Genomic DNA, 15,843 nt, shown 5'->3' with positions numbered 1-15,843 from the left:
CCCTCCTTCTGTTGACTTTGGGCTTTGTTTGTTCTTCTTTTTCTAATTCTGTTTGGTGTACTCTAAGATTGCTTATTTGGGATTTTTCTTGTTTGTTAAGGTTGGCCTGTATTGCTATGAATTTCCCTCTCAGGACTGCACTTGCTGCATCCCATATGAGTTGGTATTGTGTATTTTCATTTTCATTTGTCACCAGATATTCTTTTATTTCTTCTTTAATTTCTTCAATGATCCATTTGTTGTTCAGTAGCATGTTGTTTAGTCTCCACATCTTTGTCTCTTTCCTAGTATTTTTTTGTGTGTGTGTGAGGAAGATCACACACTCCTCTTTTTGCTGAGGAAGACTGGCCCTGTGCTAACATCTGTGCCTATCTTCCTCCACTTTATATGCGATGCTGCCACAGCATGGCCTGACAAGCGATGCATTGGTGCCCGCCTGGGATCCAAACCCAGGCCACCAGCAGCAGAGCATACGCACTTAACTGCTACGCCATGGACTGGCCCCTCCCAACTTTTTTCTTGTAGTTGATTTCTAGTTTCATAGCATTGTGTTTGGAAAAGATGCTTGCTATGATTTCAATCTTAAATTATAGAGGCTTGCTGTGTTTCCCGACATATGGTGTATTCCTGAGAATGTTCCATGCACGCTTGAGAAGAATGTGTAATCTGCTGTGTTTGGATGGGGTGCTCTATATATATCTATTAAGTCCCTCTGGTCTAGTTTTTCATTTAAGTCCACTATTTCCTTATTGACTTTCTGTCTGGATGATCTATCCACTGATGTAAGTGGGGTGTTAAGGTCCACTACTATTATTGTGTTGTTGTTGATATCTCCTTTTAGGTTTGTTAATAGCTGCCTTATGTACTTTGGTGCTCCTGTGTTGGGCGCATATATGTTTATAAGTGATATGTCTTCTTGGTAGAGTGTCCCTTTTATCATATATATTGCCCCTCTTTGTCTCTCATTAACTGTTTCATCTTGAAGTCTACTTTGACTGATATAAGTATGGCAACACCTACTTTCTTTTGTTTGCCATTCGCTTAGAGTATCGTTTTCTATCACTTCACTCTGAACCTGTGTTTGTCTTTAGAGCTGAGATGTGTTTCCTGGAGGCAGCAAATTGTTGGGTCTTGTTTTTTAATCTATCCAGCCATTCTGTGTCTTTTGATTGAGGAATTCAATCTATTTACATTTAGAGTGATTATTGATATATGAGGCCTTAATGCTTCCATTTTATCTCTTATTTTTCAGTTGTTATATATATCCCTTGTTTCTTGCTCTGTGTATTTTGGACTGCTAATTCAGTTTGGTCGCTCTCTGTGATGGTTTTCTCATTCTTTATCATTTGTGTCTTTGTTCTTATTTTTTGTTTAGTGGTTACTATGTGGTTTGTATAAAAGATCTTGTAGATAAGATAGTCCATTCCCTAATAGCCTCCTATTCCCTTAGTCTAAGCAGGTTTCAGCCCTTTCCTCTTGCCCTTCTAAGTTGTTGTCATCACAACTTATTCCATTATGTTTTGTGAATTTGTGGTTAAAATGAAGTGATAATATTTATTTTCAAAATTTTCCCTTCATCTGTAGAGTTATAATTAAATGTTTCCCAATCTGTTCTGAAAGAAAGTTGAAATTTTCTGATTCTATCTGCCTATTTATCTGCTTGCTCAAGGCTTTGTAAACTTTCTTTCTTTTTTTCTCAGGTATGAGGGCTTTCTTGATCAAATCTTGTAGGGGTGGTCTTGTGGCAATGAACTCCCTCAGCTTTTGTTTATCTGGGAAAGTTTTTATTTCTCCATCATATTTGAAGGATATTTTCGCTGGATATAGTATTCCTGGCTGAAAGTTTTTGTCTTTCAAAATTTTGAATATATCGTTCCACTCTCTCCTAGCCTGTAAGGTTTCTGCTGAACCATCTGCTGAAAGCCTGATAGAGCTTCCTTTGTAGGTTATGCTCCTCTGCCTTGCTGCCTTTAATATTTTTCCTTTATCCTTGACTTTTGCCAGCTTTACTCATATGTGCCTTGGAGAAGATCTTTGTACATTGATGTAATTAGGAGTCCTGTTAGTTTCTTTCACATGTAATTCTAGCTCCTTCTCCAGGTTTGGGAAGTCCTCAGTTATTTCTTTGAAGACACTCTCTGCTCCTTTTTCCCTCTCTTCTCCCTCTGGAACACGTATAATCCTTATGTTGCATTTCCTAATTGAGTTGGATATTTCTCAGAGAATTTCTTCATTTCTTTTTTTTTTTTAATATAATTTTATTTATTTATTTTTTCCCCCAAAGCCCAGTAGATAGTTGTATGTCATAGTTGCACATCCTTCTAGTTGCTGTATGTGGGACGTGACCTCAGCATGGCCGGAGAAGTGGTGCGTCACTGCACGCCCGGGATGCGAACCCGGGCCACCAGCAGCGGAGCGCGCACACCTAACCACTAAGCCACGGGGCCTCTTCATTTCTTTTTAGTCTAAGTTCTCTCTCCTCCTCCATCTGAAGCATTTCTGTGTTCCTATCCTACAGATTGTCAACTCTGTTGTGTAAGGACTCCAGATTTGTCTTTATCTCCTCCATTGTGTTTATCATCTCTAACAATTCTGTTTGGTTTTTCTTTATAGTTTCAATTTCTTTTGTGAAGAATTCCCTCTGTTCAGTAATTTGGTTTCTGATTTCATTGAACTGTCTTTCAGAATTCTCTTTTAGCTTGTTGAGTTTTCTTATGATGGCTGTCTTGAATTCTTTGTCATTTAGATCGCAGATTTCTGTGCCTTCAGGATTGGTTTCTGGGTGTCTGTCTTTTTCCTTCTTGTCTGGAGTATTAATATATTTCTTTATAACATTTGATAGAGTGGATTTGTTCCGGCACATAGTGATAGTTTCTGGATGCAGATTCCACCTGCTGCCCCTTGGCGGGTGGGCAGGAGCTGTGTAATCTGAGCCCACTGCCATGATCTCTGTCGGGTGTGGGCTGTCCAAGCCTGGTTCACTCCTTGGGATCGCAGCGGCCCTGTGGGGTCTCCCGCCGAAGGTGAAAGTAGTCACAGGAGGCGGCTCAGGGCTACTGCCGCCTGCTCCCATGGACCCATGGAGTTGTGCTGCCCCCTTGGCAGTTGGCAGTCTGAGCTTGTTCACCTGGACTCAGAGCTCAGCTGCCTTCTGTTCCTAGGTCGCACAAGCTATTGTGCTTTGTGGGTGGGACTTCCCCTCTGGGACCGAGCAGCAGCCACTCCCTGGGACTGGGTGGTATTGTGGATTCTCCCACCAGGTGAGACAGTGATCACACAGGGGCTCAGGGCTACTGTCGCCTGCTCTCACAGCCCTGCCAAGACACGCTTCCCTGCTTTGGGGCAGTAGCGGTACTATGGACATTCACGGCAGCTGGGAGCTTGTTTGCCCAGACTCGGAGCTCAGCTGCCCTCTGCTCCTAGGTGGCACCAGCTATTGTGCTTGGTGGGCAGGGCCTCCCTGCTGGGATTGGGCCAAAGCCACTCCCTGGGACCTCAGTGGGATTGTGGTTTCTCCCACTAGACGAGACAGTGATCACACAGGGGGCTCAGGGCTACTGCCGCCTGCTCCCACAGTCCCGCTGAGACATGCTTCCTCCCTTTGGGGCCAAAGCAGCACTATGGGCATTCGTGGCAGCTGGGAGTTTGTTCGCCTGGTGGCAGCTCAGGCACCCTCTGCTCCTAGGTCACACCAGCCTTTGTACTTAGTGGGCGGGGCTTCCCCACTGGGTCCAAACCTGTGCTGTGCTCTGTGGGCTGCACGGCCCTGAGGGCTCTCCCAGTAGACAGGGAAGCAATCACACGGGGGGCTCAGGGCTGCTGTCACCTGTTTCCACAGTTGTGCTGAGCCACGCTCCCACCCTTAGGGCCACAGTGGTGCTATTATCGCTTTAGCCGGGAAAGTAGTCGTACGTGTGCCCTGGGCTGCCTGGTGTCCAGAGGGTGCTCACCTATCTCCACCACCTCCTCGGGGGTGTAGTCCATCCAACTTCAGATATATAGCGGCTCAGGTCTCTCAGGTGTCCTGATGTACTGTGTGGGTATGCTCTGCTGATCAGTGAATGTCCTTTTAGTTGTAGTTCGAAGGGGGAGAGACACCGGGAACAGCTCACTCCACCATGTTGCTCTGTTTTTGACTTTTTTGGTGCTCAGTTTGTTTGACTCTTGGTCAGTGATCTCAGAATTCTTTTTGACAAAAATTGAGTTTATTTATTAGATATAACCACCCCAGACAATATATGAAGCAAACATTTAGTTAAAATTGAGGCTGTGGTTTAGCCTATTATTGCTTTTAATTAGGTTCCTGCTTTCAGAGCTGACAGACCGCTAGAATCAGAAGTGGAGCCAAGCGTTGGCCTTCACGGCAGGTGTATCTTACAGCCTAGAGGGAGTGGGGCCACCAAGTAGACATTTCACGCAGCAACCACTGGTGTCCAGCCTACAGGAGCCTGTCTATTCTGGCACCAGAATTAACATTGAAAGCTAATCTGCATTTCATCTTCTAAATATCACCCAGGACTCTGATGAATTCTGATGGAAAAAATGACCACTTTTAGAAAAATCATATGACATCAGCCTCAGAGACAATTAAAATTACAAGATGCTTAAAGATCACTCATGTGCTGTTTATTTCAAGAATCTATATGGACACGATGCTGAGGCCTATATTACTGGGTATTATTGATTTTCTCCACTAGCAGATTTACTGGAAGATAATATGGATGGATCCAGAAGTGAAAGCAAGATATCCAATTACAAATAAGAAAAAAGGTCCATATTCTCCCAGATGTATCCATTTATCGTTGCTTCATAACTAAGAGATACATTCAGGTGTGGGAAGGGCAGGGGCCTGAGGGGAAAGGGGCACATTCCACTCCACAGAGGAAGAGGAGGTAGAACTTCTCCTGTGAAATGGATGTGAAGATGTGAAAGGACCTCTGTGGGCTGCACGGCCCTGAGGGCTCTCAGGGAGTTAATACATACAAGTGGGAAAAAGAATTCATATCTGTTGCAAATATCTCCAAATATCATTTACGTCCGTGGCTTTGACATTAAGGTAGTTATTAGAACTTCCCACTGGACTTTGTTGGTTTTTTTTTTCTTGTTTATTAATGTGTTAATAAAGCTGCGTATACGTTATTCTATCACAAATTAGTTTTAATATTTTAATAATTGTATTTAAATGTAATTGGTTTCCTTTTAATCATATATATTTAGTTCTACGTATTTTAAAACATCTGAAAGGGGGCCACAGGCTCCTCCTGCTTTAGGACACTTCCCAGAAGTTGCACATCTCCTCCGTCACGGTGGAGAACATAGTCACAGCCACAGGGAGGTTAGGAAATGTGCCTTTATTCTGGAAAATCTCAGACCCTGCTAAAATTCAGAGTTCTCTTTCTAAAGGAAATGGGGAAGAAGAGGTACTGGGGACAGCTAACAGTCTTGGCCATGGTACATTTTCTATTTGGGTTGCAGAGTTCAATAGATGTTCACTAAATTCATATTATTTACCTTGGTTGTCCATATCTTTACTTTTGCTCACTTGATCTGTCATAGACTGAAAGGTTCTCTCAACCTCTTTCCCAATGTGTTTTTAGATATTTCTCTCATGTTTCCTTTATGTTAATCTATGCCATTTGTCCATAGATAGCCATGCTTCTCGGAGTGTGAGATTGTACCCTGACCATTGCTTCTTTTTAGACACACTTAATTGCTGTTTTTGTCCTATATTCAGGTTGACTGAGATGATGACCCCCTTTCTGAGTCATTTTCAGTCTAAGGCTGTGTTTGTTTGTTATTCCATCTGACTCAATCAAATCCATTGTTGATTTGCCAGATATGTTTGTTTTTTCCTAGCTCCTCTTATCATGTTTTATGTTGTGCTTTTTAAAAATTGTCCCACTGTATGGTTTGCATGTTCTTTATTTTTGTTTGGTTTCTTCTGAAAACTTGTATTGTTTTGTGTTAATGGTTCCTTTTATAACCAGCTTAAGATTATGAGTAGTAATCACAAAATTAGCATATTTTCCACTTTCCATTACTTTCTTCCCTTCATTTCCACCACTTGATTTTAGATGCATATGTATCTTTGAGTGTCCACCTTTGTATCTTAAACACTATTACTTGTAATCTCTTTCAACTCCTAGAAGTTGAAAGATGAGGAAACTCGTCTACTTACCCTACCTTCCACATTTTCTCTTCCTTCTTCTTCAAGTAGTGTTCTGACTATCTTTTCTACATTGTCAGGGGTTATGTTTATAATTTGTTCGGGAATGAGTTTTAGATTTACATGTACTAAATAGATTTAAAACGTACTATCACTCCTTTTGCCATAATTTCTCCATTCACCATTTGTTTGGCTGAAGCTCTTCCTCAAGTAGTTTCTTCAAGAAAGCTCATAGAAACCATCTTCTATGAACACTTCTATGCTTCAATTTATTTTTGTAAATCTGAGGATTATAAGCCTTCCTCTAACTTTTCTCCTTTAGGTGCAGAGCTCTGCCTCTTTCCCCTTTTCCTTACATCCTATACTTAGAGATTCCCTTTGCCCCCGGCTCACAAAGATCATAAGGGGAGAATGTTGTCAGTGTTCTGTAACCCTGACTCCTTGTACTCAATTCAAAGCTCCCTTCAAATCACTAGGAGATAACAGAGAATTGTTCCAGGGAAGTGTGACAATGAGCCCCAGGCTGACCGGGTGGTTCCCTCCCACAGCACTGCTGCTGCTTTCTCAGTCTATAAACCCACCCAGGCCAGCAAGAAAAACAGGAACATCTCATGGAGGAACGGTCTAGCCAGTGCCCATAACTCACATCCAGGATTCCTTAAACCCAAGACTTGAGGCAGAAGTTACAGGAGCCAGGAGGATCGGGAGCAATGGGAAAGCTCAAAGGCTGCAGGAATACCACCTTGGAAAATGCATTTGTTCCAAGGCAAAGCCTGTGCAATTTGGAGGAAAATATTATAGATAAATGGCCTTAAAATATTTGACATTTGTAGAGTTTAAAAGTGGAAAAAAAAGAGGGTCTGGCCTGGTGGCGCAAGTGGTTAAGTGCGCACACTATGCTGCGGTGGCCCGGGGTTCACCGGATCGGAGACCGCGCACCGACATACTGCTTGTAGAGCCATGCTTTGGCAGTGTCCCATATAAAGTAGAGGAAGATGGGCACAGATGTTAGCTTGGAGCCAATCTTCCTCAGCAAAAAGAGGAGGATTGGCATCAGATGTTAGCTCAGTGCTGATCTTCCTCACACACACAAAAAAAAAGTAAAAAAAAAGAAAGAGAGAGAGAGGAATGATCTCAAGCAATTGAAGAGATCAGATTCATGATACAGAGGTTCACTTTTACAAGCCAAATTTTGACAACAGAGAACAAAGTGACTGTAAATGCTCCAGGGCAAGCAAGTAGAGCCTAAACCGAGCAATCAACATAAAAGTCAATGAGCACTCATTACATGAGGCACTGGAACAGCCCCATGGCCCCACGAGGTAGGTGAGGAATCTGACATTCCCATGAAGCAGGGTATGGGGCCTCAGGAAATTAAGTCTGGATTTGAATCCAGGTGGGACCGTGGAACCCAAGCTTTTCATCACAATGGAGCACCAATTAATATAGATAATTTATCAATATTCCAAAAAGCAGTCACCCTCAGGTTTATGATGAGCCACTTCCTATGAGCTATTTGTATTGGATTTTGGGATTTTAAGTTACTGTTTGAGGCAGTTGCTCTAGTCTAGTTCCATTCTGTGCTCAGAGAAATGGATACAGAAAGATCACTTGAAGAAGCTCAGAAAAACAGCAGAAACTGGAGATGTATTTCTGACACCTTCATCTGGGCACCGAAGGCTTAGAACATTAGAACATAAGGTAACTGTGTTGGAGAAGTAGAGAAAGCTCTCCTGTACCATTTGGTCTCTACTTAGTTGTAGAGACACTGTTTTAGCTGCTACTATAATGAGCTCGACAGCCCCTAGGATTACCTTCTCCATCCATTCAGAAATGGTTACTGAGCACTTCCATGCCTGGCATTGTACCATGCACATGGTATTCAGCAGAGAACATGGGACAGAGTATCTGGCTTCCCGGTTTAGAGTCCAGTGGGTGTAAATGTACAGTATAGATTTACACAGTCCCAAGTCCAACTGACATCATCACAGGCCCATTTTTGTCACAGGCATTGGGACTTTGACATCTGTGGTGACATTTAAGGCATCACCCCTTCTCAGAATGCACCACATTGACTGCTTCTAGGAAGACTGTGTGAGTGTCAGGCTCTAGAACCAGTTAAAGATCGTCATAGCGAATCCTCGGGGTCCATGTCAACATCATGTTGCCTGCTGGGCAATTTCCATCTTCCCATAAACCTACATGATCTCCATCCCACCAAAGGTCAGGGTGAAAGTCTCCTTGGGGTGAAGGTGTCTGTTCTCACCCCAGGCCTCAAAGCCGGGCTGTGCCCCCTCAGCAAGGCCAGTCCCACAGTCAGAGCACACCGGGCCAGAGCAGTTCCTACAAAGAAGATGGAAGAAAGGCCCCCCTGGCGCAGTGATGTCGAGTCTGCAGCAGAGAAACCCCGGCCACGAAAACTGAGACATGGAAGCTATGTTGTGCAGTCAGGGCCACAGTGGGAGGGAGAGAGGGAGCGGGTGGTGCAGACACAGACGGAAGAAAAGACATCCAACTAATGATGGAGACAAGACATGTCCACAAATGCAGGAGGGCCCACTCAGGTTATTTAAAGCATAGAAGCTACTTAAAACCAGTCTATTGGGTGGGAGGGCGACTATTCTGGCTTGAGAAATAACCACCAGAGCCCAAATAGAGATTAAAAGTGGCCACAAGCATTTCAGGAATATTTTAGCACCCTGTCATTTCTACTCTTGTCTTTTAGTATCTAGAATTCAAATCAGCTTTCTTCATTGAAAGGGAATTTAACCTGTAGGTGTGCTACTACATCCTTAGACATTCCCAAGGCCAAAGGGTCTTGGCCCAAGGGCCAAACACCACACGCAGGCTATAGTCTGGGGTGGGACAGTCCCAGTTCAGATCCCATCTCGGCCGTTCCTGGTTGTGCAACCTGAGTCAAGTGATTGCTTATCTTTGCCTTTAGTTTCTTTATCTGTAAAATGGAGATCACAGCACCCACCTCACAGGCCTCTTAGGATCAAATACAAAATTTTTAAAGAGTTTAACCCAGTGTCTTATGCCTACTAAATATTATACCAGTCCAGGTGCAAATAAAGCAAAAACCAAAGTAGCAAGGGAGAAGTCTGTTTCCTGCAGACAAAAATTGGGCAGTGGAAGGACAGACCTGGAGGGGAAGTGCTGCCCAAGATTTTCAGGACTCAAGTCCCCCCAACTCACCACTCTGACGTCACCAGGGCAGGGCCCTTGTGCTCATGGCCCAGCTGGGATCATCCACGTCCCAGGGCATCAGGCTGGAAGAAAGGATGAAAGGGAAAAAGAGCACCCATCTCTGAAGGAGCGTCCCCGAGCTGCCCCACTCAGGGCTCCACTTCTATTTGCATTTCATGGGCCAGAATCTAGTTGAAATGAAGCTTGGAAATGTAGCCTTTATTCTGGGTGGCCATGTGTTCAGCTAAAATTCTGCAGAAGGGGACACCACAAATAGATAGGGGGAGTGATTTCAGTAATGTCCTATGTTCTAGAAGTTACATGGTTTAGAAACTGAATGAAAGGAAGAAATTCATAAAAAGACCTCTGGCCATCTGTACTCCCTGTAACACCCACTGTGGGTCTGCACTTGCTTGAGCAGCTTCCAAAGTGCAAGATCAAACCCCAGGCACAATGTACTCCTGGCCCAAGGATCTGTCCCTCGGAGGGGTCTCAATCCAAGGTTGAGAACACCCAGCAACCAACGCTAACTGGGGAAATTAAAAGTGACATGCTGTAAACTGCCTGGAAATACCCATACACAACACCCACAACGTTGTTACCCATTTGGTGTAGCAACAGGCTTGCATTTGGAACAAGACCACGGGTGTAGTTCAGTGTACTAAGGTATCTAGTAAGAAGAAATGCTAAATAGATGGAAGGAAACAATGTACTAAGAAGTAAATATAGACCACCAATTCTGGCCCTATGACTCCAATTTGAAAGGACGCAGGGAAGCTTGTGTTTTAATGGTCATTTTTCAGGCTCCAGTGAACACCCACAACACCCCCTTTATTTCTGTTGGAAATCCTGAAATGGGGGACATTGTTCTTCCTGAAAAAGCTAAAAAGCCAAGGCATGTACTCTACTGGGGGTAAAACAATCCCATCACACGCTACAAAATACATCCAGGGGTGCTCTTGTTACCACGCACACCCACTCTACCCTTCCCCCAACACACACACACACACACACACACACACACACACCCCTTCCTTTTTTATTAACTTTGTAACGGCAGGCTCCGTGCTATGTTCCACACGTTTCAGATTCTGCCCCCAGGTGGCAGGAATAATCAGCATCAAGGTGACAGGAATAATCAGCATCTCCTCGGGGAACCAGAAAATGTCAGGATTCTGGAAGGGACCATAAGAACTGTTGTATAGATGGTGGCTGATGCTTAGAAAGATGAGGCATGTGTTACATCACGCATGTTATTAGGGACCCTGAGGACCAGCCCCTCAGTTACCTGTGTCCTGTTTTCTACCAGTTCATGCTGGATTTTATTTTTAAATTTTTATTGGAAATTTTCAGCATCCGTGGAAGTAAGAATAGTAAAATGAGTCCCTGAGTATCCATCAGCCAGATTCAGCAATTAGCAACACTTTGTCATCTTTCCATACTATCTATATTGTCCCTCCCTACTATATTTCTATACCAAGTATCCAGAGGTATTACATTGCTGTACCAGTTAGTGCAACATTAAAATCATTGTGGTTCATTAATTCAACAAATAATTGTGAGTGTCTGCCATGTGCGAGGAACTGTGCTAAAGTAAGATATACACAGCTGTAACACAAAAGGGCAGTTTGGCAACAAGACTTTTATGCGTAAATCATGTATGTGCTCGAAATTAGATTTTATTCACATTTATACACTCTTGTGTTTCAATAAATGGAAAATGGAACACAAGTTGGAATTGCAATTTTGTCTAGATCCTTGGGGCCAGCCAGAGATCTAAAGGTAAAATCAAGTGATATACTTGTTCTTTTTTCAAAGACAAGGTCACAGCCAACAGGGCTAGCAGGGGACATTTCCTGGAAAGATATAGGGCCCTACTTGACACTGTTTATCTATCTGTTGCCATATAACAAGTACTGTATAAAAAGGCAAGCTGGGATGAGATAGGAAAGGAATTGGACACTTCCCACTCCCTCTAAAAAGAAAGGTAAAAGAGAAGCGAGCCAGGTGTTTTGTCACATCTGGAAAAAGCAGCTAGGGGGTCAGCACACTCCTCCAAGAGCACACCTCACTCAGTTCCTTAAAGTAAAACCAGCCTCACAAGAGGGGGCATTTTTCTTACGCTTGTTACTACCAAAGACTGCTTTAAACCAAACAAAACACATTTTAACATCCCATACATCCAACATCTAAAAGTAAAATTATCAGCCTAGGGTTTACTATATTTTGTTTTACTTTATAAGTTGAAAGCCTGTGTGAAGTGATGGAAAGGAGACTGGAAACCTGCCCCCTAATCTCAGCTCAGCTTATTGGAAAGTCCTATGGTCTGGACGAGGGCAATGTCCTCCTTCCTCTCTTCCTCAAGTTGGCCCACACCAATCTTTTCTATTGGAACAAAACAGAACAAAAATCGTCTACGTGTCTTTATGAGCCAAGATTCACTGGTTCTTTCTTTAACCAGCTGACTCATCTAAACTCCTCGTCTTTGTCATCCTATCCCTCAAAAGTCTTCTACATATCATTCATTGAAAAAACATTTGTTTTTTGGTTCTGCAATTTTATTTTTGCAGTCTGTACTTTTTTCTTAGAATGAAGATGACTGTCATGAAAACAAGAGCACATCAGGAAAGGACAACTCGCTGAGGAGTAGAGCTGTGCAGAACAGAGAGCATGGAAATGCCAAACAGGTAGGGCCGGAGGGAGGTGAGTGAATATGTTACCATGGTGACCGCTGTGCAACAGGCTCCTTAAAGCTACAGGGACAGAAAGCATGGCACTCAGCTGGCACTCGGAGGAATGAATTAAATGGTAATTAGGGTGTGTAACGCAGAGTCATGAAGAAAACACACAGTCCCAACCAAAGATTTTGTGTCTATACAGCTGTCCTCAGAGTTTTCTGATGGGGAGAGTACCAAGGCTTCCTCTGACACCTCACTATTACAAATTCCAAACTTCATCTTAAGGCTAAAGGCACTGGCTTAGACAAAAGCATCTCAGTTTTAAGGTAAATGAGGCAGATGAGGAAGATTCTAAGATATGGTTCTACAACTGTGTCCATCACACCCTAGAGTTCCTCAGTGACACCTAAGTTTACAGAGCAGGGTGAGGCGCTCTGTCACAACACCACTTTTATTTCCTCTATATTGAATTCTGGGTAGGATCTCATTTGAAGAAAGCCTTCTGCTGCTAAAAAGCAAGCAAATTATCCATTAGGTCATCCTTTTTTTAAAAGTAATTCTGGGCACCAACTATGGAGACATTTATTGAGAGGAGCTTTCTCATGATAAAAAGAATAAATGGTTCGAAGTAGAAAATTTGGAAAATTATTGCATTAAAATTTGGAAGGCAAAAAAAAAAACTTCTAATTCCAGAAAAAAAATGAGTGCCTAACATCTTGGAATATGGCCTTTTAATGAAAATATACACCCACATGCACATGTTACTCATATTGGGATCATGCTATACATATTAACCGTTTATTTCACTTAATATAGTGTAAAAAGTATCTGTTTCACTAAATATTATTCAACAAAAAAAGAGAAAACAATATGTCTGTCCACACAAAACCTGCACATGGATGTTTACAGTAGCTTTACTCATAATTGCCAACACTTGAAAGCAACCAAGATGTCTTTCAGTAGGTGAGTGGATAAACGAACTGTGGTATATCCAGGCAATGGAATATTCTTCAGCACCGAAAACAAATGAGCTGTCAAGTCATGAAAAGACATGGGGGAACACTAAATGTGTGTTACTAAGTAAAATTAGCAATCTGAAATGGCTACACACTGTATGATTCCAACCATACGACATTCGGGAAAAGGCAAAACTGTGGAGACAGTAAAAAGATCAGTTGCTACCAAGAGAGGAGGGAGGCATGACTAGGAAGAGCACAGGGGATTTCACAGCAGTGAAACTACTCTATATGATACTATACTGGTGGCTATATGTCATTATACATTTGTCCCAACCCACAGAATGTACAACACCAAGAGTGAACCCAAATGTGAACTATGGACTTTGGGTAATAATGATGTGTCAACATAGATGCATCAATTGCAACAAATTTACCACTTGAGTGGGAGCTGGTGATAATTGATGGGTTTGTCAATTTCAACAAATTTACCACTCAAGTGGGAGGCTATGCATGTATGGGAGCAGCAGATATATGGGAAATCTCCACTTTCCGCTCAGTTTTGCTGTGAACATAAAACTGCTCTAAAAAATAAAGTCTTTTTCTGTTTAATATTATTTCACAAAAAAATCAAAAACAAAAATTAGATACTTTACTATCATAAACAGAAATATGAAGACTGAGAAGTAGCTACTGGATTTTGCAACAATGGTCCTTGGATGACCTTGGCAGAAGCCGTCTCAGTGGAAGCCTGATCACAGTGGCTTGAGGGAGCAGGATGTGAGGGAGTGGGTCACTAAGAGTAACGGCAACTCTTTCAGGTGGTTTGGCTGTGAAGGGAAGGAGGGAGGGCAGATGTCCACGACCGTGGGGTCAAGAAGGTTTTGTTGTTGTTGTTTTATTTTGTTTTAAAGATAAAAAAAGTTAGGAAAAAGAAGAAAACAATAGTAATGTTAGACATTCCGTAGATAGTAGGTAACTTGGCAATTTCACCATAAGAAAATAATGATTATGATCATTTAAATCAGAAATTTTCTAAGCTTTGACTATTGGCCAAGCTAAGTGTTAGGGGAAAATGAATAAGGCTGGTCTCTACCCCGAGCTTAGCAGCTGCAGCTTGGACTCAGCTGGTCTCTCTTGCAATTATCCCCTCACCTTCCTAGTTCCTGAGGCCCAGCCCGGAAAGTTAAGGAAGTCTAAGTCAGAAGTATAACAGAATCTGGCTTCAGAGGACTATATGATCTTTGAGGATCCCTTCAGCTCAGAGACATGCTAATGACTTATTTCTATGATTTTTGTTGAAGTAAAGAGAATCAAAGGCCTCACGGGATATGGCAGAAAACTAAAGCTGAGATTTGGTACTATACCTCGTAAAGCATGTTCAAACTTCTCCACATCTGCACACTTCCTCCCCACCTATCCTTGCCATTGCCTACAATAGCTGGACCTATTTGAGACATTATTGCAGAATGGAGGGAGGTAGGAAATCCTCTATGCCATCCCAAGAATAGGATGGGTCATGGATATTTAAGAGTTCAGACAGTACCTAGAAAGATTGTACATGAAAGATGGCCCAGGTATATACTTCACTCCGTTAATTAGAGCAAGGGCCAGCTGAGTAAGCGAAATATTTCCCTTTAGCCTGACTGATAGAAGGACTCTAGTTCCCAAGGGGAGTTTATCAGCTCTTGAAGATGCTAAGCTAGTGTTCACATCTGCAGGCCAAGCCTTGGGCTGCCAGGAAAATAAAACCAGTCTTGGTCTCTGCAGAGGAGGAAGAAATTTTCCTCTACCCTTCTAGGATCTTCTGGCTGGTCTAAGAATTAAATTAACAGGAGACACGTTAACAGGAGAAAATCAAACAACATTTAATAACATGCATACATGGGAGAAACCCAGGAAAACTGAGTAACTTGCCAAAATTGCCAAAGCCACCACCATAAATAGCATTTTCAGCTAAAGGCAAAAGGAGTGTTGGGGGTGGGGAGAGTCAAGGACTTCAAAGGGAAGGAAGGCAATTCACAGGTAGGTGAAAAGGAGCAGACATTTGGAAAACAAGTGTTTGGCCACACAGAAACAGAAGAACACAGAGGGGAGCCCAACAAACAGGCTTTTCTAGGCTCCTCCCTGTCTACCACCTAGTTCATGTTATGCTAATGTGATAGCTCGCTTCCTAAGACACGTTTTTTTATTGGAATTCTTTTAGGCAGTTAAGGGAGAGGTAACAAGAAAAACGTTCAGAGTCTTTTGTTTCTTAAAAATAGTGAGCCTAAAATAATCCTCATGTTGAAGAGACACATTTTGGGGTGGCAAATATTGTTTCCTTTCATCTCAGTCCTTTGGAAACGAGGGCCTGAAGAGTATAAAGAGAGATTACACAGCCTCTGTTGCTAACTTCGTTTAGCTGTATACCTGAAAACAGAGCATCCGTTGAATGATTACAGTAGAGACAGGAGCAAAAAACAGAGATACGAGACTGTTCCTAAGGAAAAGGAAATAATATCAATGGCTCCTTTGGAAGTAAAGGAAGAGATGTGTGACTGGATTTTTTTGACAAGAAGAAAAAATGCCTGTGCAGTAGATAGTAGGAGCCATCTTCTTGCATAATGATTTAAAAGGACATTTTGAAGTTCTTTGCCAAAATTCTGGGCAAAAGAGATCAGGGTCCTTTATGCCCAGAATTCTCATTCTTCCATCTCTGCTCCAATGTTTGATTTCCAGGACGAAGAGCAAGTCACCATTGAGCAGGATTCTCCAAGAAACAAAGAAGATGAAAATGACGATCAAGAGACGCCTCAAAAAGGGTACAGTTTTCAACCAGGGAAATAACCACAACCTACCTCCCAAACAAAGT

General features: G+C 42.5%; 1 protein-coding gene across 1 annotated transcript in view; it reads left to right on the top strand.

Annotated features, from left to right (window-relative positions):
* The window catches only part of LOC101400485 (solute carrier family 28 member 3-like), a 59,518-nt gene that overhangs the window by 17,599 nt on the left and 26,076 nt on the right, over positions 1-15,843 (top strand). The window contains exons 2-3 of the mRNA XM_004440827.3: positions 11,944-12,042; positions 15,711-15,793. Coding sequence (XP_004440884.2) covers positions 11,944-12,042; positions 15,711-15,793 — 182 coding nt within the window. The remainder of the gene's footprint in view (positions 1-11,943; positions 12,043-15,710; positions 15,794-15,843) is intronic.

Source organism: Ceratotherium simum, chromosome 20, assembly GCF_057802395.1.
Source record: "Ceratotherium simum simum isolate JZ-2026a chromosome 20, ASM5780239v1, whole genome shotgun sequence".
Taxonomy (NCBI): domain Eukaryota; kingdom Metazoa; phylum Chordata; class Mammalia; order Perissodactyla; family Rhinocerotidae; genus Ceratotherium; species Ceratotherium simum.
Note: the sequence above shows the minus strand (reverse complement) of the source record. Positions and strands in the feature narration are given on the sequence as shown.